The sequence below is a fragment of the Oenanthe melanoleuca genome, chromosome 3 (genome assembly GCF_029582105.1).
Source record: "Oenanthe melanoleuca isolate GR-GAL-2019-014 chromosome 3, OMel1.0, whole genome shotgun sequence".
Lineage (NCBI taxonomy): Eukaryota > Metazoa > Chordata > Aves > Passeriformes > Muscicapidae > Oenanthe > Oenanthe melanoleuca.
Window position 1 is genome coordinate 55,854,156 of NC_079336.1, and position 26,742 is coordinate 55,880,897.

General features: G+C 35.6%; 1 protein-coding gene across 1 annotated transcript in view; it reads right to left on the reverse strand.

Annotated features, from left to right (window-relative positions):
* The window catches only part of SYNE1 (spectrin repeat containing nuclear envelope protein 1), a 284,134-nt gene that overhangs the window by 188,693 nt on the left and 68,699 nt on the right, over positions 1-26,742 (reverse strand). The window contains 12 exon segments of the mRNA XM_056488586.1: positions 1,956-2,114; positions 3,167-3,340; positions 3,653-3,796; positions 4,874-5,026; positions 6,508-6,672; positions 10,106-10,308; positions 11,617-11,713; positions 15,226-15,394; positions 15,921-16,033; positions 18,998-19,162; positions 20,327-20,464; positions 21,221-21,328. Of these exon segments, the coding sequence (XP_056344561.1) occupies positions 1,956-2,114; positions 3,167-3,340; positions 3,653-3,796; positions 4,874-5,026; positions 6,508-6,672; positions 10,106-10,308; positions 11,617-11,713; positions 15,226-15,394; positions 15,921-16,033; positions 18,998-19,162; positions 20,327-20,464; positions 21,221-21,328 (1,788 nt within the window).

A 26,742-nucleotide genomic window follows, 5' to 3' on the forward strand; every position in this document is an offset into this window, starting at 1 on the left:
AATGAGCTGGCACTTTCACACTGAGTTTTATTTGCTCTCTTTTACCATGACCTTACAAAACATGCATTTCATTTGCATCACTCTTTTAAATATCTGTTTTTTCTCCCTCTCATGATCCCATATTCCCAATTTTTAATACTGAGGCTTGTGCTGATGTCATCACTCAAATAAAAATTAGTAGATTAGACATCCCTGATATTTTCAGAATGCCTCTGTCATTTGATTAGTGAGTTTCTTTCCTAAAGCCTGCTTTCAAATGTAAAGCACCTGGTATGATCAGAAGCTTGCCATTTCACTCTTCCCAGCATAAACTACCTCCCCTAACATGACTCGAAGTGAGGGTGCTCGGTTTGACCCGTGGATCCAACCAGTTCCATGCTACAGTTCTGACCTGGAACAGGTTTGTATGATTTACATATATTTACAGGCACCAGTATGTCAGATAAGTAACCAGGCACAAAGCTGATTAGAAGACAGAAAAATTTGTGGTTTAGTTGCTGAAATCCTCATTTTGCAACCCTAGTCAAAGCTCTTCCATTAGTCTGCCTTCTAGTCCATTCCAGTACACTGCAATTTCCAGTGGCTCCAATTTCATGAGCAAGTAAGAAAACTTACCAGGAGAAATGAACTGCTCAGCACTTTAACAGCTGCAAGGTACTTGCATCACAGCTTACTGTACATGCTCTTCATCATCCTCACTGATTACAAACCTCAGCATAAGGAACTTTAGTGATCTTACCCAGCAGCTAATCAAACCTGTAGTTCTCAAACATCTTGCTAAATATTTTTAAAGTTTTCTGATAAAAATATCTGTATAGTAATAGAATCGTATAGGGATATATTCTTTACATGAAAAACTGCCAGTTTCCAGTATTTTAACTGCAGGTATGTCACACTTTTTATGATTACACCCTATTTTATAGGTTTATTTTCTAACACAAAAAGAGATAAACCAGAGTCCAGCTTCATAGAAACACAATAATTAATGTTGTACATGGTAAATTTACCATATAAAGTTACAAGTGCACCTAATTCTGCTACAATAAGGTAAACTTAAACAATTATTTCTACATTATAAATCTAGCACAACTTATTTTTAGGTACACTCTGCCTAATATAATACAAATTTTGAAATTCATCTCTCGCAGAGAGCTGTTTACTGATAGATAATTTTCTGCAGTTTAAAATTTAGTCTGGATAGCTTTATACTGAAAAAAAATCGCCTGAAAATAAATGTAATAGAACCCATTGTGTGGAAATATGACTCTAAGACAGTCACACAATCACTGAATATTCTCAGTTTGAGTAGAGACATAAGGATTGTTGAGTTAATCTCTGGCTCTGCATAAGGCAACCCAAAAAAATCCTACCATGTGTAATGGCTAATTTCACATTAGAGTGGGGCCAGACTGGGGCTGAACAGCCCCAATAATAGCAGTAATAACTTATAACAGCAGTAATAACTTATAACAGGTAAGGGAGAATATAGTTTGAAGGCCACATCTTTGCATTATCTAATGCAACATATTTGTAGCTTTCTGTATTCACAGTCCACTGCATTTTCTGAGGAAATACAAAGCCCAGCAATAGTAGCATGTGCAAAAGTTTCCATTTTCCATGCTTTGTGTAAAAAGGGGATGTGTGGGAATATAGAAGCAAATTATTAGCCAAGATAATAAAGTCAGGAGAAACAACAAACAGTGCAGCCCTAACTGTAGGATTTCAGGTTCCTCTGTGGCAGGCTCACCTCTGGGTAAGTGCATGGAGAACAAGACTGCCAATCTCCCAACCCCTGATTACCTGATAAAGACAAATCTTATTAATTAATAACTTGACATCAGAGAAGAGTTACCCAAGACAGTAGCTACAGAGTGATGAAATGTAGGTACAATAGGTTGGACCAGCTGCACATGAACAAATTTTCAGAAACATGCACCAAGGTATGGCATTTTTACCTGAAAAGTAATCTGAACTTGTGTAACTTTCTTCTGAAATGTTGACTGATGGAAATGCTGTAACACTTCAGCTGAAGCCACACACTGAAGGATACTCTGACTATTTCTCTCAATTAGGGACACATCTTTCTTGCAGTTTTCTTGATAAGCTACCAAGTCCTGAAAGAAAAAGAAAAACATATATCCACCCTGGCCAGGAACAAAGAGGAAAAAGGTTAAGAGGAAAAAGGTTTGGGAAAATAACAGGAAGATGCTTTTGGACAGTAAGGATAAAAGGGATGAGGTCAAAGGACCATAGCAAACAGACTACACAAAATATTATATGGAATAAAACAGATAACAGCACTTTCTCCTTCAATGTGAAGTATTGTACCTAAATACATCTCTAACTATTCATAATACAATATACAGACATATACCCAAGGCCTTTGGGTAGCTGGAGAGAATGCAGGTGAATACATTGTTCTGTGATTTAATTTTATATTCTATATTTATTGAATAACTGTAAGTAACCAAGAGTGACACAGGAATGACAGCTCTCAGTAGCAGGTTGAGACTTCAACCTTCCTTGCCTTTCAACAAATTGATCCTTCATGCCAGCTTTTGGAATTCAGATTTCATTATAAATCACATTAATTCATAAGAAATATGCTTTAAAAAATAGAGAGAGAGAAAAAGAGAACATGCATGAAATAGTACAGGCTGAAAAAGAGTTTTAAAAATCCTATTTTCATTTAACTTTCCAAAATAGCTCTGATTAGCTCTGAATGCCTCCAGAGAGAAATGCATATTAGCCATGAAGAAAAGTTGATGTTATACTGCAACTCATTTCAAAGAAAGCACTTTGCCAAGCCTCAAAGAAACTTCCATAATTGTCCAAGGAAACCTAGAGAAGCTTCTGGCTATGATTTTTCATCTGCTTAATAAAAAAAATTCAGTGTATTTCTTATACTTCAGTCCAATTTCCACTAGATTGAAAAAAAAAAAACCCAACAACTTACTTCTTGGATTTAATCCAAGGACACTAGATAGGAACAAAAGTTTCATTGCTTTTGTATTTATGCCTAGCTGACTTTAGGATAAGGCTACATATGTTGCCTGAATATGAAGAAATATCTGCTCAGCTTACAGAGTTGCAATCCAAATTACTAGAAAGATAATTGTAAATACTCAGAGGCAGAAGACCTTTGTAAGATGTTTTTGAAACTTACTTGGGCTTTTTGTTTAAGAACAGTTGTTGGTTGTGCTTCAGGATCCAGGATAGAAATTATTTCATTTACTTTTTCAAGAGATTCATAAAAATGTGTGATTTGTTTTTCCAGTTCTTCCAGTGGAGACAGCAGACGTTGGCATTCATACAGCAGGGTGCTGGAATACTCCTTCACCTTTTGAGCAAGAAAAACAGTTATTGAAACAGCAAAATTCAATAAAGAGCAACTTTTTCGGCATGTAGGTTTATACAGTTGTTACCTACTCTTTTTTAAGAAAGAGTAGTCCTGATCTTGTGAAAAGATATTACATTTAAGGATGGTAGTCTTAGCATTTAAGGGAAGTAACATCTCTCCACCCTGAATCAAAATGTTGTAACATGTACTATGTACTTGTTCAAATGCATTTCTGTGAGAATTTATGTACAGGACCCTACTATTTATTAGTTCAACAGTTTACAATATGTAGTAAGAAAAGTGTTCTGCAACCTTGCCCAGCTGCTCTTTGAGCCGTGTCAAAGTTCCCATCATTTCATTTGCTTCCTCTTGGGAAACTTCTTTTGTAACAAGTTGCACTGTTCTTGTAACCGCTTTGTACTGAGCTTCCATCGCAGGCAATTTCTGCTTAATATTCTGAAACAAATGTTTCAAAAAATATTGCAACAACATAAAGAGATAAAAGACTGATAAATTATATATGTTCTAATTATAAATTATTTTCATCACTGATTTCAGTGAACACTGGATCATATTTCAAATGCATGGAAATGGAACCAGAGAGTATCAGTCAACTCATCTGAATGTGATTTGAAACTACAAAGAAAGAAATATCTACTGAGAGAGCATTTTGGAAATTTGCTCTAAAAAAGGCACTAATAGAATACAATTACATATTTTTTAGATACAGCTGAAATCATACAAAAAGAAAAAAAGCAACATTGTTTAAAAACCCCAATGTCACATCCTGAGGTGTCTCCTTAGACCTGAGATCACCTCTGGAGGACATGCAGGTGGTTTGGAACCCAGCTCTTTCCAATGCCCGCCGATGAGAGACTGCAGGAGGCTGTTCTTAGAGGTTTTCATGGTTGTTTATTGTTGCTTATCTCAGGAATGCTTTGTCCAGCGAACAGCAGTCTGCTCGCCAGACGTCCATGGCAGAATCCCCCTCGCAGAGGCAGGACTTATCTTTTATAGTCTAAACTACGTACTAGGTATTTACAAATGACCCCCAATACAATACAATCTTGTTACATGGTCCAGATCTGTTCTCATCCAATCTAAAAGTGCCAGCGTGTCACCCAGCATGGATGACACGGAGAAGAAGGAGGAAGAATATCCACACCCCCAATTCTCCATTTTGGCCACGTGTCCCTTATCACAAACATTCTAGAAATCTGCTAATTCTACCTTCTAACAGTCTAATTTACACTCTATTTATTTTTGTGGCTTGCATTTCTTCTCTCAATGTTGGCAAACTGCTCCAAGGAGCCAAATCCAGCCCCCGAGACACCTGGGTCCCATTCCAGGGTCCTTGGGGACCCCGCCAGGGGGGTCTTAAACCTTCCAAGGAAGCCAGAGGAATACTCTGGACTCCCACACCCCAATTAATAATGGGAATGTATACTAAAATAATTTTATGCTGCAGAATTAAATAGCTGCAATTTTCTTTCTTTTGAAGGAGGAAGAAAGAAACAAAAGGAAGACACCTACCTCTAAATCTTGCACAAACATTTTGACATCATGAAAGGACACTTCTACAGGGGCTGAAAATTTCGTATTGCTTCCATCAATAAAAGCTGTCAAATGGGCCACACCATCCGCATACTCCTTCCTAATTTTGTCCAGTTCATCTGCTCGAGCATACTAAAAAGAGAAAGTAAAGGGGGAAAAAGCACCCCAAACAAAACAAAACAAAACAGAAAACCACAAAAGCTCCACCCCAAATTACATACCTAGCAATTAAATAATGATTTAAGAGAATTAGCATGTTTTCAGTGCAACTGTTTGCTGGGAAAATTACATTCAATTAAATACAAAATAACAGAAAGCAAACTAAATTCATCATCTGTATTAATTTCAAGAGTAATGATGCTAAAATGAACAGCATGCATACAGGAGGTCAGCCTCTTTTAAAGTCTAGGGAATGCCAGACTCATTTGTTACTACCCTAGAATCAACAGTTCAATTCATTTCTCACTACCTACAATACCAATTTTGAAAAGTCAGCAAAGAGGATGAAAAGCCTAGAAAAGATAAAAGATGAGGGAACTCTTAATAAAGGAATGCTGGCCAGGGGAAGGGGAAACACATGCCTTAGAAAGAAGAAGAGCTGTGTGACAGAAATGGTGAAAAATCCTGTGAGGAAAAAACCCACACAGCCAGAATATGAAAGAAGCTGTATAAGCAGGGGAACAGACATTTACATCAGTGAATCACCCTAAATAGCATCAGCAAGTAAAGCTTGAGAACGTTCTTGTCAACAGTCTGGAAAAGTTACAATAAAAGAGAGACAATCATTTTTTGCTTTTCCTTTTAACTTGACTGCATAGGAGATAATAATGCCAGCAAGGAAAACAGATTCAGTACCTTCAAAAAGGCAACTGCTATTTAAACTCACTGAAAGGGGACAATATTGATAGATGAATATTGACAAGAAGATATTTTCTAACGTGCTCATGAGGAATGAAATAGTTCAGTGTAATTAAGATCACATCATCTCTGTGATTTTTAAAGAGCAAATATAGAAACAACAGTTCTTTTTGTATCTGCTGAATCTCTTACATGAGGTAAAGGGTAGGTTTAGTTGTTTACTATCAGAGCTTGCTTGTAGATAAGATAGAAGTAAAGCCTGACCAACATGGGGAAAAAATTTAGTTAATTAAATTAATTATTGTCCCTGCTTATGATTGCAATACAATAACTGGAAGGTGCTATCAGAGTAGTAAAAATAATAATTTTCACCATTTTCACTCTTTAGCTTTACAGAGCTTTGACAGTAGCAGTAGGTACTGAAAACCAGTCATTTTCTTCGTAGAACAGTAGAAGTTTTGTATAAATAACATTCACTGTATCAAGACAGGAGACTATGATGAAAAACTACAGCTTATACTAGATGAAAATGTCCCCTCACCTGTCCCAAAATAGCTGCATAAGCAAAAAGGTAAATAAAGGAAGAGCCTCAATACAGTAAATCACTATCAGGGAGTCATTGCTAATCTAAACACTGATGGACAGTTAGGCACTTTAGAAAGTTGTATTATAGTCCTGCTAACAGGGTAATCTGTCTTGCTTGCATGGAAATGACAAAGTAAATATTTAAAAGTAACAAGGGCAAAATCACTTACCTGCTTAACTTGCATAAACAGTTCTCTCCATCTTCCATTTAGCAACAGAAGCTGTTGTTTAAGATCTCTGGAAATGGTCTCATCACATGTTTCAATTAGAAAATTACCAGCATCATTCATGGCTGTGTGCTGTTGGATCCAATGAGGTAAGTGCCGGAAGAAATCCTGAAGAAGAAAATAAAAACACAGTTCCAAAACCTTTTCAATTAATTTTTATCTTAAATCACAAAACTACAATTTATTCACCCACTCATGACTTGATAAAAACTTGTTGAACAATTATCCTCTGAAACTCTTCATACCAAATATGCCATAATGGAATTTTAATGTCTGTGAATATAACCTGTGTAATTAAAAATTACTGACAGTTTACTTACAGCCCATTTTACTCTAGTGACGGGCTTCAGTTAAACTAATGAAACTCCTTCTTAAGAGAAAGCTCCATAACTGAAGATGCTGTTAGAGCTTCTGTATTTTCTGTGTTATCCTAACACAGTGTGGGCAGATAGTAACCCAGGCCATATACAGGCTTTGGAGAGTTCCTCCCTTTGCTGTGAACCACATGCAGCTTTCTAAGGTCTGGCCTCTCAGAAGACCTGTGAAGACTGATTTTTTTATCACTGCTTCCTCCTATCTCAGAGCAGGTGAGCACAGAGGGGAAAGAGATGGTTGTCAGTGATTTTGTCCCCCTCACTGAGACAGCCTAACAGACCATATGCATCTTACAGGCAGGTACACACACATTAACTGGTAGAGAAGACAAAGAACAATTCCCTCCACTCCTTTTCTCTCTTGTAGACAACGGGCACTGCTCTTAAGGCAAGTATCCCTGGGCTGTATGACTCCACCTATATCAGTAAACAAAACAAGACTCCATTACTGTCTCATGATTGTCCACATCTTCTCTGATCCTCAGGATTTGGGAGGGGGCAGTGATCCATTTTGTTTACAGCTATCAATCTACCCTGTAATTCCAAAACCATTCACCTTCCACGTGACAGTCCCATACAATCCTTTGCTCAATGGTACATGAGAAAAATTCCTATCCAACCACTCTGTCAGTCATCCCAATTTTCAGATATACAGAAACTATATTTGTCAAAACTCATCAACGTATTTAAAAAGTTCAGATGCAAGTCTGAAGGTCATATTATTGTATACTGGTCAAATATCTTGAAGAGAGAACTGAACCACACACAGTGTTTCAATCCCTTAAAACTGTGATCAATAGATCAGAGCATTATTCAGGTGCTCTGCACTGATGTGTCAGTGATTACATTTAATCAGCTCAGTAAACTGCATCTGCAGTTTGAATTCTTTTCCACTTGCAGTGGAGTAATCCCCTTGCTCTGTACAAAGACTAACCTTTATGAACACATCCAAAATAAATTAACTCTACTGAATCCAGCACTGGTCAGCTTTCCAATGGTCAGGCACACTAGAGGTCAAGAATTAAAAACCACGTGGATTAAACTACTCACATCCTTGTTTCTGCACACTTATTCCCACAAACCATTACCTCCTGCAGGCCTGGCTGGGGAGTGTCTCCATTTCAGAAGCCAACCTAAGATGTGTTAAATTTAAACAAGTTTGGAAGGTACTGGGAAGCACACCTCATTCTCAAATAAAACAATGAACCTCTTTTTAAGGAAGTCACCACATGAGATCTAGAAGCTCTCTAAAATCTTTTGGATACAGCTGTGTGAGAAAAGTGTGGGAGGGTGCAGTCAGAATGAAATTATTATGGAAAGTGCTTAAGAGGCACTGGAAGTTAACAAAGGAGTTGTAGAAGGAATGGTTTGAAAAATCCAAGCACACACTGGTATTTTTTTTTTTTTGCAAGATCTTCAGTGGTACAGGTTCTCAACAAGGTCTCTGAAAACTGAAGCCAATGAGAAAGTCAACAGGCCTCTTTCTTTTCCAAATCAAACAGTGGTAAAGAGATAATGGAAAGAAGAAGAAAGCATGACAGCATGATGAAGGACTACTGTGGTCTTCACCTAGGATAGAATGTAGAGGCTTTAAGCAATACAGGTAAGGTTTGCAAATGAGCAGCTTTGTATCTTTTTACAGATATCTTTTTGGGTTTACAGAAAAAATATTTTGAAATGCTCAGAAATGTTTAATGCCATATTCCAAACAACAGTTATCATCTTCTACCTGGTATTCCAGATGGTTTTTCTTCATGGCGGTTAAGACTGTTAATTTTACAAACCACTGTAAGAATTGATTTTGTTTTATTAACCAAATATTAAAACTGCTAAATCAGACCTTTTCTTGGAACTATCTAAGTGAACATTACTGCTGTGGAGAGCTTAATTCAACATTAAAAGTAGAAGCAATTTTTAAATTTGTATCTCAGTCTCCTGGCAGATTATGCTACCACTTAGTAACCTTTAACATTTTTGAGCCAATGTACTTTTAAGAAAAAAATAGCATTTTGGGAAGAATAAAGCTTCATGTCTAAGGTTTTCAACAAGATTTCTTGAAATTTTTGAAATCATATATCAGAATGAAAAGAATTAATTGTTGGATTTATGTTAGAAATCAAAAGCAAGTATATACTGTATGGGTACATTCAAATTTCTGCTTTGAAAATCTTTGAAGATGAAGTTATACATCTAAACAGAAAAGTAAATGTTTTGATTTTATTCATATACATGGATTTAAGAATATTTAATTTTAATCATTGTCCAGTTACTTACATAAAACATACACCAGTATCTAAGATCACCCTAATCAGCAGAAGTCATCTGTCCTGCCCAGTAATAATTGTTTGAATCTACATTATTCCAGACTGGTTTTTTCACTGGTTTATATTCATTTAAAAAGTGTATTCCATTAATTTACATCAGTTTGAACTAACAAACTTTAAAAAAAGGATACTGTTTTTTCATGTAAGATGAAATGCTCATTCCTGACCAGATATCAGTTTGCTCTCTTACAATCTGAGAACCATATTTTAATGTTAAGAGCTCTACAGCTGGTACACTGGGATCAGGTGCAAATTCAGCACCTATTAAATGCAGGACTATTCGAGTCAATCCAGGTTATTATTGAAGATTTACAAACTTAAATCTTATTGCTTCAGTACACTAACATTAAAAGAGAAAAAAAATACAGAACTATCTTTATAACTGCAGGTCCCTAAAATCAATTGTCTAAAAGATTTCTGAAATGCCAGGGAAATGGGTTAATTAAACAACCATCAAAGATAACAACACATAGTAATAATACTGCCCTTTGGAGGTAATGAGTACTGAATTCTGTCATCTAGAAAAAAATCAGTGTCTTTATAGGTAGTCCATGATTACTCACTTTGGTGCTAAGAGCTGTATTTGCCTTTGAGTGAATCATGTAACATTCCTATCTCTGAGCAATACTGCTGCCCTATATTCATGTCAGAGATGCCCCTAGCCAAGTACCTCAAATGAGGCTTTCTCCATATGTGTATTTGCCTCTAGATGCTCTACAAGCAAACACTGAAACTCCTGTGACGAATGAAGACAGGATGTTGAAGTCTGAGCAAAACCTAAGCAAATGAAGAAAAAAATCTAATGTTTCACAATTTACATAAGCTTATGTTACTAGTGCATACCTTTTTGGATTGTTCAGGCTGATTCAGCATTTTTTCAGCATCTTCAAGCCAAGCTTGTAGACCTGCCACAGTGCTGCTGTATCTGTCCCAATTAGCAATTACTTCTTCCAGCATGCTTCTTACACTTCTCACCTCTACTGAGAGGTTCCTCCACTGAGCTGTGGTATCACTCATGAATTTCATCACATTCTCAACTTCTTCCACTGAGATACAGGAAACACATTGATTATTTTGTTTCATTACTATTTCTGTAAAGGTTAACTTTATATCACGCTTATTCACTCTCATCAAGGAATTATATTTTACTGTAACTTCTATTTCAGTAGGCTTTTATATATGAATGTTTAGCTCACAGCCCAATTTTAGCACAAGATCATGACTGAGAAATTAAATGTGTGAATTAAAGACTTTGGAAAATAGATAAAATAAATGCTAAATTAAAATAGCCACACTGCGTATTGTGTGTGGTGCTCATTTCAAACCTGCTATGAAAGAAATCAAGAGACAGGCTTGCCTTAAAAAAAAAGCAGAAAATAAGAGTTGTATAATATAAAAACACATATTATGTCTACACTGAAAACTATAGAATGAAATTCTGATCTTCCTGCCATTGACTTTGAAACTGCAGCTAATTTTTTGCCATTTGTCCTTATTCCAGAGGAAAACAAATAGAGAGAAGAAAAAAGGCCAAGTAAATGCTGAGACTTCATAAAATATGCACAATACACTTGTTTTCAAGAGTTTTTAGCTAATTTGAACTACTATTGCTGAATTCATATATGTTGGTACTTGTTCTTTAGAAAAGAATCTGTTACTGGATTTTATTAATAGCATTGAATAAATCTGTGACTTTTGCTCTTTGTAAGAATACCTTGAAAAAATGTTTACTTTTGTAAAATTTGGGTGTCACTATCAATTTAAATTTCACAACAAACAAAGGTATCCATTTTCTCCTACCCCCCTTAGCAGCAGCTGCAACAATCCTCCACAGCCATTACTGTGCTACAGATTAAAGTGATCTCATGTCTGTAATTATCTAGGTCAAATATTGCCCTCGAATTCTCACTGAACTGGGCAGTATTCAAGAGTGACAGGAGGCAGCTGTTGAATCAGCTACACATTTCCTCTCATGTATCTCCATACTGCAACTATCATTTTAGGTCCTCTTGCAGGTTTTCAAAGTTAATGAAGAACCTCCAATAAACCAAGGGATGACTTTCCAACTACAACACTTGGACCAACTCCCACTTGTCTTTTCCTTTCAAATTAAGCCAAGCCAGGGAACATTTCTAGGCACTAGAACATGATTTTCCCTACTCCTAATTTGGTTTCTGTCACAATTTTTTATCCCAAATTAACAACAATGAAATAATCCAAGAGTTAGCTTGGACAATGGGCTTTTCCCAGGCTGACATCTGAATATGACCACCCTCCTCTGGAGATTCAGAAGCAGCAGGATTCTCTGGATCATGTGCCTACCTGCTAGTGACAAAAGAAACACAGACACTTACCTGAGCCATTTGCCTTGGCATACATTTCAGCTGCTCGTTTTAAGATCTGGTAGGTAACTTCATACTGCTCAAAGAACTTACTATTTTCAATAACAGACTGAAAAGAAAAAAAAAATTGTAATAGATAAAATAAAGATGGGTGTCAGGATTGGCAATAATTTCTATGAAATTACATCAGGATACTGATGACAACATTTAATTTCATTATTCCTCCATTCATATTTTCATCATTATAAAATAATATTTTTAATATCATAATTATAAAATAGCATAAAAATTTCACCATTTAAATTTAGGTGTACAGCAGAGTCTGTCATTGCAAATACATATTTATTTACTTTCCACATGGAAAGGTTATTTGAAGTTTTCTTATTTGCTGTCTTGCATATCCTACTTAGAATACTTATGATACTTGCATATGTCACTGGCATATGATACTTAGAATGTGCAGAAACTGAGTAACTAAGAATTTATTTAATAAAAACTGTTTTATACTCAAATCTAAGCAGAATAATTTTAATGAATGAGAAAATTTCCTTTATATATGTCACCACAAAAATCAAATCCTATTGTTCCTGTACTAAGCCTTTGCAGAAAGAGAGGTTACACTTTAATAGATGAAAAACATTTGCTTTATTCTTCAATTTTTCTTTACCTCCTCTGCAACTGGCAGAAAGAAGGATCATGGAAACATGGCACAGAGAGATGCTGTTTTTCCAAAGTGTGACACAGTGCTGTTCCTTTGTGAGTGATAGTTTAGCTCTGTGATGTGTTATAGTGCGATGAATAAATTATCTGGAAATATTTTGGTAAAAAAGTTATGCCTCTGACATTTATGCCTCTTTATCCCTTATGGCAAATTAAACTGACCTTTTTTTACATGTCCTTCAGAAATGTTATTTCCTTTAACTGCAATACATATTTTTAGCTCTATATTATATCTTGCATTACCAGCGTTAAAAAAGGAAGAGAAATGTAGAGTTTGGAATGGTTCTGTAATTTATCCTACATCTCATCCCTCCTCAGCTACAGATTACAAAACTAAGAAATGCACACCCCACACATGTCTACACAAGCTTTGGAATGTCAGAATAGACAAAATCAGACAAGTGAGATTTTGATTAAAGCAGGTTTCAAATGAAGCCCAAGTTCAATGTATTTTGAACAGAAGAATCAGATCTTATGTGTTCTTTGGCTCATATTATATAATATGAAAAAAACACTTAAAATAATTCTGCCAGTATATATCTAAAACTCTTCTATTTAAAACCTTTGACAGTTGCTATATCAGGTTGTAACAGTTTTCTAGTCTGCAGTTTAAAACTGTGTTTATAACCAAGGAAACTGGAAGTCAAGAGCAATCAGAATTTTTCTTTGTTTTCCTGTTAAAACAAAATCTGCCATGTATGAAGATCTACAGGTTTTATCATTATTTATCTGACAAACATGACTTTCTGTTTTGCCAAACCCATGCAGACATTTTAACCTGAAACAGAACCTCCAAGACTTCACACGAAAGAGTGAAAAAGATTTACATGACACTGGTATCAAGAGCTATCTGAAATATTTTCAAAAATTAAATAAAGACATTACTGATAAATATTGTCTACCACCTGACAAGACTCCTTGAAGAAAATAAGCAGCTTTTTCAAATCAGTATAGCATAGGATGCTAAAAAAGTGCTAACACAACAGTGCTAAAACAGTTCCATGGGTTAAAATCCATGGATAATTGTACCTAGTATCACCATTACAGTGGAATTTGGTATAGCATATTATTCAGGTTGATGGTGTACAATCTGTGCAGACCTTTACTTCTGGTGTACGACAGAGGTGAAAAGATTATAAGATTAAGTCAAAACCACCATACTTATTTTTAAGCTACAGCACATAAATATTTTCCAGGCATATGTTCTATCCAGATCCTAATTACGCATGTTCCTAGAATGCTGACATTCCCCAGTCTGTTTTGGCAGACAGACTTACATTTTTATCTCCTGCTAATATAGTCACTCTGACTATAAGGTACTGACTACAGCTTTCCTATGTAAGACTCCTAATATACTGGGAGAGTAACACTTGTCTCTCAGTCCTACAAAACTGGTCCCAGGTAAGCCAAAGCAAATAAATTTCCTTTCCATCACACCTTGAAGGAGCCAGAAGTTAAGGCCATCAAGAATGAAAACGAGATCTATTTATCTTCCTGTCCTGACTTCCCCATTTTGATGTTATATAGTTTCAAAAATTATGCAAGGAAGCATCTTCCTTCCCTAAAGACCATCTCAGCATCAGTGGTCTGAATTACAAGAATAACTGAGGCACTTGCAAATTAATATACAAGTTAACAACTACGTGTTCATTTAAAAGGAAAAAAATAAGAAAGTCACCAAAAAAACCCTGAAAATTCAAGCTATCCACTTTTTTATTATTTCTCTTTTCACCTTTTAGTAGGTTTTATTACACTCTTATTACTGCATATCACTCCAGCAAACTAAGTTAATTCAAGAAATTATCTGAATTTTGTAGAACTTTTCCGAAAAAGAAAGTTAACTGATTCCCAAATTTTTGTGTGCAATTAACTGCTGAAATTTAAAGACAGAAATTTTCACTTTGAAGAGTGAGAATTTCACCCAAATTTCACAGAGTTTGAAATTTTCTTTTCAAAGAAGTGGGGACATCAATAATTTTCTCTGCTCATTGACCTGGCTCTGAATGGTTCTGTAACTGTATTAGTTCTTTTCAGACTTAATTTTTGCATGCAATTAGATAGATTAGATAGAAGGGTAAAAAATATTTAGACCAGCCCTGCTTTTGAAAGAATCCTTCATGCCCTAACATAGAAGTGCAGCAGTACTATCATTCTACCTACACTTGGCACTGCACATGTGAATTTAAAAAGATACAGCAGTGTAACACTGAAAAAAAAATTTATCAATGAACGCTCGTAAGTCAATAGTTTCTGTTCCTTAACATGGTATATGGCTGATACAGAGCTGGAGCAAATTCTTTCCAGAATAGAGATAAAGAAAAAGGTTTAATATACTAATGCTGAGTAGGAAAAGAAAAATAATTCTTTAGATAAGAAAATTACTCCCCTATACGAACAGTATATTAAACAAATATATAGAGGTAAAATAACATTCTTTTCTATTAATCATTTGAAAGACTGTAAAAATACTGTGTAGAAATGCAAGCCAAAACCTCTTCTGTCTTTAACCCTTTAACTGTGTATAGTCGCTATAAAGTGCTTCTATTCATGTGTTAAAGAAGATGAAATTAACTTCTATGGAGTTGCTATACCAAGTAAGCAAAAATCTAAAATTTGGAACCTCCAGAGATACTTACTAAATTAATCACTGGACCGCAGTTGGAATGTTATTTCTCTTTTTCAAAAAATGATGCAATGAAAATAATTTTTACTTTCAGCCTTTTGACTAAAGTTCCTCCATAGGGAAGGCAGATTCACCCCTGAACACATATTCCATAGGAATGCAGTCATAAAGCTGATGACTGACAAATCTGTTATCTGTTTCTTTTCTTTTACAGTTCTAGGAAAGTTAAATATGAATATTTCAAAAATAATTATAAAAAGAAGACAACCCCAACTTACAATATAATTTTGAAGAAGCAGTTCCACGGACTCTCGCCTTCCGTATTTGATGATCCATGATTTTAACTTTGATTCTGCAAAGACTAAGAGTGACAGTAGACGGTACTTCAGTTCCAGAAACTCCATCTTCAACAGATGGAGCTCAGATGAAGAGACAACAAAATTAAACCTATAAAATGAATCACAGTACAGTAAAATACAGCAATATTCATTTTTGCAGGAGAGACTGAGAGCTTTAGTTACAGTTTGGTTATTTTTCTAGTCTTTTACCTCTGAGTCTACAAACATTTAATTATCTGTGATGATATTCTGATGACTGATCTTGAACAACAAATTAATTAAATTTCTTTTTAATCATAGAAAACATTAGTTCATTTCTGTTACTAAGTGCTGCAAAGTAATTTTTCTGTTTTTTTGCATCCTGGCTGTTATATAACATTTCTTCCAGGGACAAGTAATAACAGGATGAATATAAAAAAGTATTCCCATCCAAAATCTATTGCTTATCTTGATTCTTATCAATCTTAAATGCATCAGGTTTTTTAGCATATTTGAATGTATATTTAGGAGATTATTCCATCCATCTCAGTTTGCCAGTGAGAAATGTTACTAGGCAGTGATCTCTGCATGAACAGATAAAAAAGCAAACAGGCTCCCCTCCATGCACAGAAGCTTTTTATTTCAGAAAGCCTTACCTGTCTGCCATATCCTCTAACTGGTCATGTGGAACAGGCACGCCATTAACAGACCTGGTCCTGTGGATCTCATGGAACGCCTTTTTGTGACCATCTATGTTTTTCAGCAGATCCTGATTGGATTTTAAGAAAGAAAGGGATACTGAGAGAGTGGGGGAAGGGAGGGGGGAGAGAAAAGGCACACAGTAGGCTATCTAACTAATAAGCACAATTTAAAGCCGGCTCTGATGACTCAATGTAGTTAACTATTTGATCATGCTCTCACATGCAAGGTAATGCATCCCATATAAGCATTTACATCAACTTAAACATTTACACAGGGAACCCCCTTATGTGAAGCTCTGTTCCAGCTATATCTAACAATTATGAAAGCTTTTAAAACAGGATACACTGCAAGAGGTTTAACAAGAACCCTTAACTGTATTAAATAATCCCTGAAATGCAGTCTGCCAATATGCTAACATCCCAAAAGCATAATCCTCCTAAATTTACTCTTTAAATCTTTATAACAGATACTAACCTTTGCTATGTATAGACTGAAATTTTAAGCAACTAATCTACTCTACTATATATAGGCAGAAGACCTATAGCTCCTTCTCTAAGTACATATTCCATATTTAGTAAACTTTTCACTCTCTCACCATCAAAAGACTTCAGGATGCTGTCTCAGACTCACGAAGGACTGCGGAATGTGGTACCCGACCCGTATTCCTGCGATCTGAACTGTACCAGCGAAACCCCTACAGCACAGCACACTCCAACTGTAACTAAGCAACACCGCTTCACACGGCTTCCTGGAGATTACATATTGAAATGAATGACTGGCAGCACTCTTTGAAGAGATACTGTTAGCAGCAGCACGTCAAGTCCCCAGGGAGCGGCTGAGAGGTGCAGAATGATGATTTTTTACTGCAGACAGACAGCTGCTAGCACAAGGTGCTCAGAAGCCTGCTGGCAAAGAAGATTGTACAAAGGTTCCCCTCCCTCTCACCTCAGGGAACAAAAGGCAGGTTTCTGTACAGATCCTACATATGTATTTATTCCTACATGCCAAGGAAGGGCTTCTCCCAAACAAAATTCGGTGTTAGCACAGGAGGAATCAGTGGTAATTCTCTTGCTCAGCTCGCCAAATGGCCCCACTATCCCCATCAACCTGCCTGGTTTTCCCTGCTTGCTGCTTCAGCCAAACACCTTGCTGTGAAGAGAAATGAGCTAGGCTTTCTCAGATGCAGGTGATGTGCTGATTTCACCATGGTGAAAACTGACAGAGTCCCGCATAAAGGAAAGATTTAGAACAATTATCTCAGCTGCATTTGAGACCTTGCCATACAAGGGATGTAAGGGATGCAAAGGGATGCCCCTAACATGCACTGCTGAGTCAAAACAAATCACAGTAATTTCATCCAACATCAACAGGAAGCTCATGAAAACTTATGCACAGCATTCTCATAAAGTGAAATCCTGCACTTGGAAATGACCCTCAACAAGCACAGACATTGCCCTAAATTCCTGGATCTTGGTAGCAACATCAACTAAAATAAACATAGGCGCTTTCCTGATTGCACGAGGTTTGTCCAAATAAGCTGGTACATTTTGTACTGAATTCTAAATGGCCATAAGCTATAAAATTTACTAAAATAACCCATTGTCAGATGAGACAAAGATAAAAAGGAAGTAATGATGTCATCTCAACAAATCCATAACAAACAAACAAACCAGAAGGAAACTGAAGGACTGAAAAAAACCACTCTACTGCATTTCTGGTACTATCCAGCAGCACATTAGGATTCATCAATTCAAATCTGAGCAACAAAACAAACTCCAGGAACAGATACAATTATACATGCTTCTCTTGAAGCTTTTTCCATCCCACTCCCATGGGAAAACTCCCCTGGCACAGATTAACCCAAATCAAAGTTTATTTGTTGGCATGGAAATCCGTCACCACAGCATTTCTGATGCAAATAAAAAACAGTTTAGGGCACATTCTTTTGTATTTCTTATGAATGTATCAAAAGGAGGTCCACAGTGTTCACACTCTAAGAACAAAATGATGTTTGACTTATTAATTTTTTTAAACAAATGTTAAATCCTATAAATCCTGAAACATTTGATGCTACCAAGAAAGTTTATCATTACAAGAGACAGGACCCTGAAAAAATCAGTATCTTCCTTACAGATTTTAACATTGTTTTTTAAAATTGAATTAGTTACTACTAAAGTTAGAAGAGCTACAGTTGTTCTAATAAAAAGTAATCAAATGACCATGAAGCTTCTCAGCTTTTCATTATGTAACATTGCTTTTTGATGAAATAACCCTACCCATAACAAATTTCCTTTTTTTTTTAAATAGTAGTGATAGAGGAGAAAAAAAAAAAGCAATATAAAACAATACAGCCTCAAGTACTGCCTTTCTCTACATCACATTTTCCCCTTTCATTTACTGGTTCAGTTTCTCTTGTCATCTCACCAGCATATTTTTTCAGCAATACTTTTTCTCACACATATTATGCAAATCCACAGAAAAAACCTCACTGTTTTAGTGACGTTTAAATGAGAAGTTGGACTCAGCAAGAAATAATGGTAGAATTATTTAAATTCATCTGGAAAAGTTTCCTGTTTACCACAGCATGCTATCTGCCTTAACAGATGGCTATCATGCTATCTGTCATCCAACACTATCAAAATTCAATTCATTCTCATTGTATCACCCCCATGAATGTCACCTGCACTGTAAGCACAGTTAGTGCATTTATTCCCCTCTTCACTGAATTAGCTCATACTGGTTGAACATTGCACTCAATATTATGAGCTCCCTGCAGAATTTTACCATAGGCATTAAAGTATTATTACTTGATACACTTCAGACAGAAGAAGCAAAAGCATCCAAAAGCAATTCAGAATATTGCCTGTAAGATACACAGATACCACAGCTCAAGTCACCATGACAAGACACCAAGCTTTAGCCACAACACAAGCCCCAGAAAGTAGAAATAATTATCTTTGTAGAGTATGGACCATTTAAAGCTGTGAAAATAATGGAGGATAATGCACAGGATGATTGCATTTCCATTTACCTTATGTTGTTCCAGCTTCCTGTGTATTGTGTTTGCTGTTTCCTCATGAGCTTGCTGAACAGTTACTTCTTCCCTCAGAGCAGCCTCTGCCCTGTAGAGCCAAGCACCTATGGTACCCAGAGGTGCAGGAAGGGATTTATCAAGGTGTATGTGCCAATCAAGCATCTAGGAAATAAAAGGAAAAGGACTGAAATGCCTCCCTTGCTAAATAATACAAACAAGTACATTGATAAAAATCAGACTTTACAGACTGTAAAACCAAACCCCCATGTAACAGAGTATAATTGAGACATAAACTAGATATATTAGTCCACATCAGTTTGGAAATTACAGCAACCAAACCTCTATAAGAATTTGCTGATTTGCGTATTTCCCTTTCTGAATGGTAACTGAGTTGCAGATTGATCACAAATAAACTGGAACAACTGAGAAGCAAAATATTTGAAATTTCATAAGTTAATAGGCATAGTAATAGATACCTTCTTCTGCCAATGTTATTTAATTCATGCTCCTGCATATAAAATCTTTTTATCTGTTTTGAACATACTTTTTATATGCAGGAGTCTCAAAAGATTGTAGAGGGGAGAATATAGCAGTAGAACACTGTGTCTTATTGGCAATGCCAGTTATGGTAGTAAAAACATCATTAAAATTATGTAAAAACTCCAGAATGACTTTTAACAGAGGATCTGTTAAATACATGACATAAATAAATAAATAAATACGTAAATATATGTTTATATATACACACAGCATGGATATACACTAGTAAAAATGTTTTAGCAACTTTTAATTTGGGTCAAACAGTATAATTTGCTTGGGATTTTTCATTTAGTTGTTCAAATTCCCAATCATAAATATTAACATTAATTTATTACTATTGCAAATAGGCCAAAAATAGAATTGAAAGCTCATTGAATGGTTTTATTTTTAGTTATACTAAAAAAATATTGTATTAGAATTTCTCAAATAACTACCAATTTAGATAGGAACACTGGGTTTGTAACTGACATTGTGTATGCTTTTCCTTCTATCAACAATATCTTGAAGTTGGCTGAGTGCTGTTACCACTCTTTCAAGTAAAGGGAAATCTCAAACTATAGTTCTTTTCTTAAAGTTCATATTCTATCTTTGAGTAATATAAAAGATGATCGTGCAGTAAATATTCTCAAAACAAATGCAAAATAATTCAGCAGTGCCAGAAATTTGGTCCACTTTTAGGTTCCTAATGCCTAATAAAATCAATAGCTAACAGGTGTTTAAATTATTTTAAATTCCAACCTTCATTTAATTAAAAAAAAATACATAGCACAATGATTTTGAACTTACCCTGGAAGTAACTCTCTCCCATGCTTGCTTCACCACAGCTTGATCAAGTGATAATTTACCATCTTTCCTTACTGACTGGGTTGCCAGTTCAAACTGTTTCCTTTTTACCTCATACTGTACTCTGAAATGCTTAAATGACTGCACAAAGAGAAAATCAGATCAACTGCAGTAGAGAGTAAAGGAGTTAAATAACATTTATGGAGTACCATAACCTATGGAAATTTTGTATCTGTAAGAGTCCTCATCTTTCCCAAAGAGGAATAGCACTTAATTTTTATAATTATGCATATATTTTTATTTTTATTTTTATATAGATAGGACTTTTGTATTGCCCTTCAGCTACCAGATGTCTGAACCATATATGAAATTAGGTAATAATTGATCAGATAAAATAGCAACTGGATTTAATCCTACTTGGGACAGTGGCTGTATTTGGAGACCAGTAATGCTTCAGGAGAAAATTCAGGCCAAGTTTCATATTTCTGATTTAGACATTAACGTTTGAGACAGCGCATGAAAATAAAACTCCAAGTCCTGTCCTCTCCACCTGTCACCTCACCCAGCCTTCAGCTGTACGTCCTATCTGAGCTAAATCACACAGGATCTGGAGGGAAGGCACAGACACATGCTCTCCTCTAACTAGGACAGTCCTCCTGCACACTGCTGGGGCAAGCTCTGTGTCAGGCAAACCATCTGTGCACTGTCCTGCGTAGCAAAGCTGGAGCTGACACTGTAATTCCTCCATCAATAGCAGGCAAGACACTTTGTGCCCTTATTTCTTTAAACAACACTGTAGTGACTCTCATATATACAGATTGCACAAAATACTGCAGTGCCTGTTATGCATAATGATGACAAAAATTTGTTAGCATACATAATTTCCCTGCTGCTTACCTGATACTTCTCTTGTAAGCTTGTTTCTGCCATCTGTGCTCGGGCTATGTCTCTTTCAAATTGTTCTGCCCACACTTTTAGGTCTCTTAGCACCAGTCTGTCTTCCTTCTATGATGCAGTACAACCACATATTAAAAAAAAAATAAACAAACCCATTGCAGCCTTTTAGTAGAGCTGTCAGATGTAGTCCAGAAATTAACATCTCTATAGCAAGTCAAGGTCATTAGTCGTAGTGAAAGCAAATGTGCCCAATTTTCTTATAATTTACCTTCTTACAGACTAACTGAAAAGCACTTTCTCAGTTATGAGAGAAGTCAGGAACTAGATGTGTCTTAGAGGAGTAAAACCATGGCAAATGGGGGCATTGCAGTGTCAGAGATATCATCAGCAGTTTCCATCTGATGTTAAACTAACACAGAGTTCTTTAAAGATATCTTAACAGCTAATTTTGGTCTTCAACAGATTAGTGAAGTCAGTTTTTTATAAAAGTTAATTGAGCTGAGACAGGACAGGACTTTTTAATCATTTACCATTAGATGGTCTGCTATTGCTGAAATGAAAAATTATTGTCAATTGACTTCTGGGTAATCCTTGATATCAAGCTCCAAGTTCAGAAGTTAGCAAAATATTTAGAATATTTTAACATGGAAAATGAAAAGAAAGAAAACACAGGTATATTAAATTTCTTTTCCTTCTATGCCATTCTATGGCTTTGAAGAAAATCATACTTGTTTTACAGTTTACCACTTCAGTCTGTCATGGCACTGCAGTTTTGTAAGGCTGCAAAGTTCTCTGCAGAATTCAATGACCTGGCAGTGGATAGAAAAATGCTAGCAGGAAGTCTCAGGTCTGTGAACATGTTATAAGCAAAGGTTATCAAGAAATAGAAAGTATTCTATGCACTGTGTAAGGAGGCTGGTCAAGTAGGATAAAGTGTCCCTCTCAGATTTTCAAATAATGAACCAGATGTGTTGGCTGTTAATCAGAAGCTACTTTTTGAAACCAAAGAAGTCGTATTACTATAAAATTTGTCAGAAACAGACATACAACATACAAGTTTGTCTATTACAGTGAACAAATGTAACAACTCATCATTTAAGCTAATCACCTAAAATGAGTCACACTTCAAGCATTACATGAGAGAAGAAAAACTGGACTATGGGATAAAAAAAGTAGCCACATTTAAGTAGCCTGCATTTAAGAAACAAAATACTATCTTTTAAGAAATGAACCTGACAGGAGAAAGATGCCACTTAATTGTTCCTTTCTTTGAAAGCTGCCAGAAATATGTAAAATAGAATTTCCCCTTCATTTTTAAAAGGCAAAGCTATTGCTCCATTTCAGCCAAGAAAAGGACAGGTTCCTCAGATAAAAAAGAAATCTTTGATGTATATCTACCAATTCTTTTATTGAGCACTACTCAGAACAGTGGTAGTTGGCTGTACATAATTTGCACGACAGATTTGCAATTATCACAGTTATCCTGATAGCCAGGTAGCCAGTGAGGTTAACATGCTGTTAGAGCAGCTGTGCTGGAACAAAGTTCTCTGTAGCTCGTGTTCCTGTCTTCTGACACACAGGCTGATACCTAAGAAACAGTATAGGACAGATAAAACACTTCCCTGCTCCAGCTACCTGCAATACTGGGCTTTCCTTGACACACATGGTGTCCCAAGAAGCCAAAATTCCTAGCACTCCCAAATTCTCAAATAACTTAAACATAGAGAAGGAGAATAAATTTTTTATTCTTCTAGTCTGTGGGTGTGAATATAACATCCAGATTCTTTGAGAAAACCAGCAAATTCATGACTATCCCCCTATGAGGGAAATCATAGAAGCTTTTAGGTTGGAAAAGACCTCTAAGACCATCAAATCCAAGCAAGTACAATATAAAAAAAGAGTGTCCTAACTCATTCAACAATGAAAAATGAACTTTGGTATTAAATTTGCTCTACTCTCAAGAAGCTATAATGTTAGTGAGACTGTTGAGATCTCTATTAGTATTTAGCTGCCAGCTCCATAAAAGCCATGCTAAACTATGCATCTTAATGGATTGGAAATCCTATAACAATCTTACCAACTTATCTTTCCGTAAGATATTCTTGAAGTCACGAAGAGAACAAGTGTGCCCCAATGCTCTGTATATTACCTCTAATTCACACTACAAAATTCAGTTTCATAAAACACTGTTATATATTCCTCACATTCCTTAAGGTGAGACTCTGACAGAAAATCTATATGCCTGCAACTGTTCATATAGTAATCTGAGCAAAGATGGTATTTTGCAAGATTACTACAACAGTTTGAAAACTTAATAATGGCTAAAATCCATTCTGACCAAATATTTTTGAAATAGAGTATCTCTGGGATTAAGAATACCTCTATGGTACTTGAAGATAACACAGGAACAGCCTCATCTCTCTCAGACCACATATGGTTTCTCTGATACTAAGTCAATAGGTAGCATTTAGTCTTCTGAATTTTGAAAAACTATTTATTTCAGCAAATTTTAATCACTTTAATTGCAAAAGATGTAGGTGCTTCAGCAAACACCTAACTGGATGCTATAATTTACATTGTGCAACTATGCATGATGAATCCTTTATTTATTTATTCATATGTTTTCACAGGTTTCCATTTCAGTTCTTCACTAATCACCTGCAAATTAGATTCTGTGGTCCTTGGTTGATGCTAAAGCACTTTAAAGTCTCAGTTTAAGTAATAGACAGAAAAGATTCACTTTCTTAGACACCAAGGCACTTGTCATCAACACTCACCAGATTTAATGAACTATCATTCTTAAAAAAAGACTTTCATTAGTGCCTAGTATTCTTACTCTCAATAAAAAAGTATCGAAAGGACATTCTCACAGATATGTAAACTGTTTTCTAAAGTCTGCACATCTGAAGTAGCATAGAGATCAGAAGGTAAACCACCAAACAGAAGTTGTCTAGAATAAATATAACTATTTGTGCTTTCTCCAGCATGAGGACCATTGATCTCCAATCCATTTGTTTGAATTTATCTAAAATCCTATGGCTCAGTCAGTATGCTACTTCCAAGCAGCATTTTAAAATATTAGTTTATCCTTACACAATTCCATGAATATTCACAGATTTGTAGAGATGAACAGAACTGGAGCACTCAGCTGACAAGGAACATCAAAGAAAGTATTTAGAGATAAGTGTTTTTTAGTTCTGATATGATAATGGAGTATATTTTAAATTTGCAAAGAAAGTTTTTAGCCCAGACTCAAAATCAAAATATTATTTTATTAACTGATATGCCAGAGTTAATTTGAAAATGACATAATAAATAATACTGTAGGGTTTGAAGAGCTTAAAATATGAGAATCTTAATTATGGACTGGGAAAGGAGGATTTTGTTTAGTTGTCTAATATGTAATTATAAATAAGCTGAACTGTTCAAATTATCAGGCACAGACAGAATAGAAAATCCAAAAAAAGTTTAAGTCTGTTTCTCAGGGACATTGAACCACTGCATTGCATATGTAACAAGAAAATTAATTCCCTTCAAAAACGTTTAGGCATAAATCAACTGATTATGCTGTTCATTTTGAAAACTCTGGCTCACATATCCAAGTGTAACTTGTGTTACTGAAACTCACTCCCTGACAGCAGTATCACAGGTACAGGGTGAATGCTGAGCCAGGCATCACCTTCAGGGATGAACTATTAATGACTATCTGCAGAAGTAGACTAAATCCCTGGAAAAGCTCAGAAAGCTACTTTTGCAGCTGCTGCTCAGGAAATTCCTCTTACACTGGGGAACTCTGCTGGCATAAAAATGTCAGAGATGACAGGATTATCTTCTGAATTACCTGCTCATCAGAGCACAAGAAGAGGAAGACTTTACATCAGAAATACTTTGAGGGGGTGAGCTTTGAGTACAGCTAAATTTATACCATGATAAGGAAATTGGCAGAGCTTTTACCACTTCAAATCTCCTCTGGCTTAAGAAGCAATGTACTGGGGCTGTGTAAGGCTAAGGATAGATAAAGTCCTGTTAAAGGTGCCCCAGCTTGCTTGAATGGATTGAAAATATAGGAGTAATTCTGCTATCAGTATAAATCTTTGCTTCAATGTATCATTAATTATATATACATAATATGAGATGAAGATGAACCCTCGATCCTAGTCACTTTAAATTAATAATTTATATATAATGACTACTCAATATATATATGCATAATCATTTTTTATATTTATTTAACAAAATTATCCCAACCAAAAAACCCCCAGGGATGTGGAATCTAGGCAATTAATTGGAACAGGTCAAACAATAAACACCATTGACTGACTGCAGTGACACCTGCCATTTATTTCACAATATATTCACTTCTGCAGTCTTCCTGTTTCACCTCTGAATGCTCATTTCATATACTCTGTGTTAAATTTCTGAACTTCTCTCAGTTAATACTATAAAATTAGAAGTATCTGAAAGTCTTGGATGGCTAAAAAAAGTATATTTTAAAGAATATATAATTTAGATGAAAAAGGAGCAGCATGTCACACAATTACAGATGAATACACTCTTTCCTACCTGCAAACCACACACACCACTTACACAATCATACACTCTACTATCTACTCCACATGCCTAAAGACATACAAATATATCCATCTAAAATGAGATAAGATGTGTAGAAACATCAAACTATAATCTATTTATTTCATGTTTATATCTATACTTAAGAAAACCATAGCATAGTTTGGCACTGATAGTAGTGCCAAAAAAAAGCATAGTCTGACACTGATAGTAGGAATGTTCACTTGCTTTTCTACAATATTTCTGTTAAGTTATTTGCAAAATTAAGTGCTAGGTTGCTAGGGTCAGCTCATGTAAGAGAGCAGACCTAGATTCATCTTGTTATCTATTGCTTTTCTGGAAAGATAAGATTAGCAAACTAATGTACATTAAGCCCCTCCCCCCCTTTTTTTTCAGGATGAGAAAAGATAACAACCATGAAAGGTCCAATCCAAGCAATTATTCTGAGCATACCCTTACCTTAAATTTCATAAAAGAAATGACAAAAGTTGGGATTTCTTGAAGTTCCTAGCAATATGAAACAAATGGAAAAACGAGAAGCAAGGGAAGAAAAAAAAAAAAAAAAAAAGGCAAAATAAAATAAAGCAAAGCAGGCAGAAAGTCCAGAGAGAACAGTAAGAGCCACACATGTAGGAATACAAGATGTACTTAGAACTATTATCAAGCTCACGTGTCTGCATCATATATAGTGAAGTAATTTTCATATTAAATCTGATTTCCAGATTGCTAGTCACTACCTGATTTATTTAAACTGGAAGTATAATTACTTACCTTAGAGTAACTGTGTTTCTTTGAGATGTGTTGACCACACAAGTCCACACATGTTCACAGCTGGTCTATGCATGAGTTATTAGACCCCTTTTAGTTCTGGAAATGCACATTCAAATAGCTGTTCCCTCTGACCACAAATAAGGGATAAGTTTCAACCATTACTCCACTTCTTCCAATGCAAA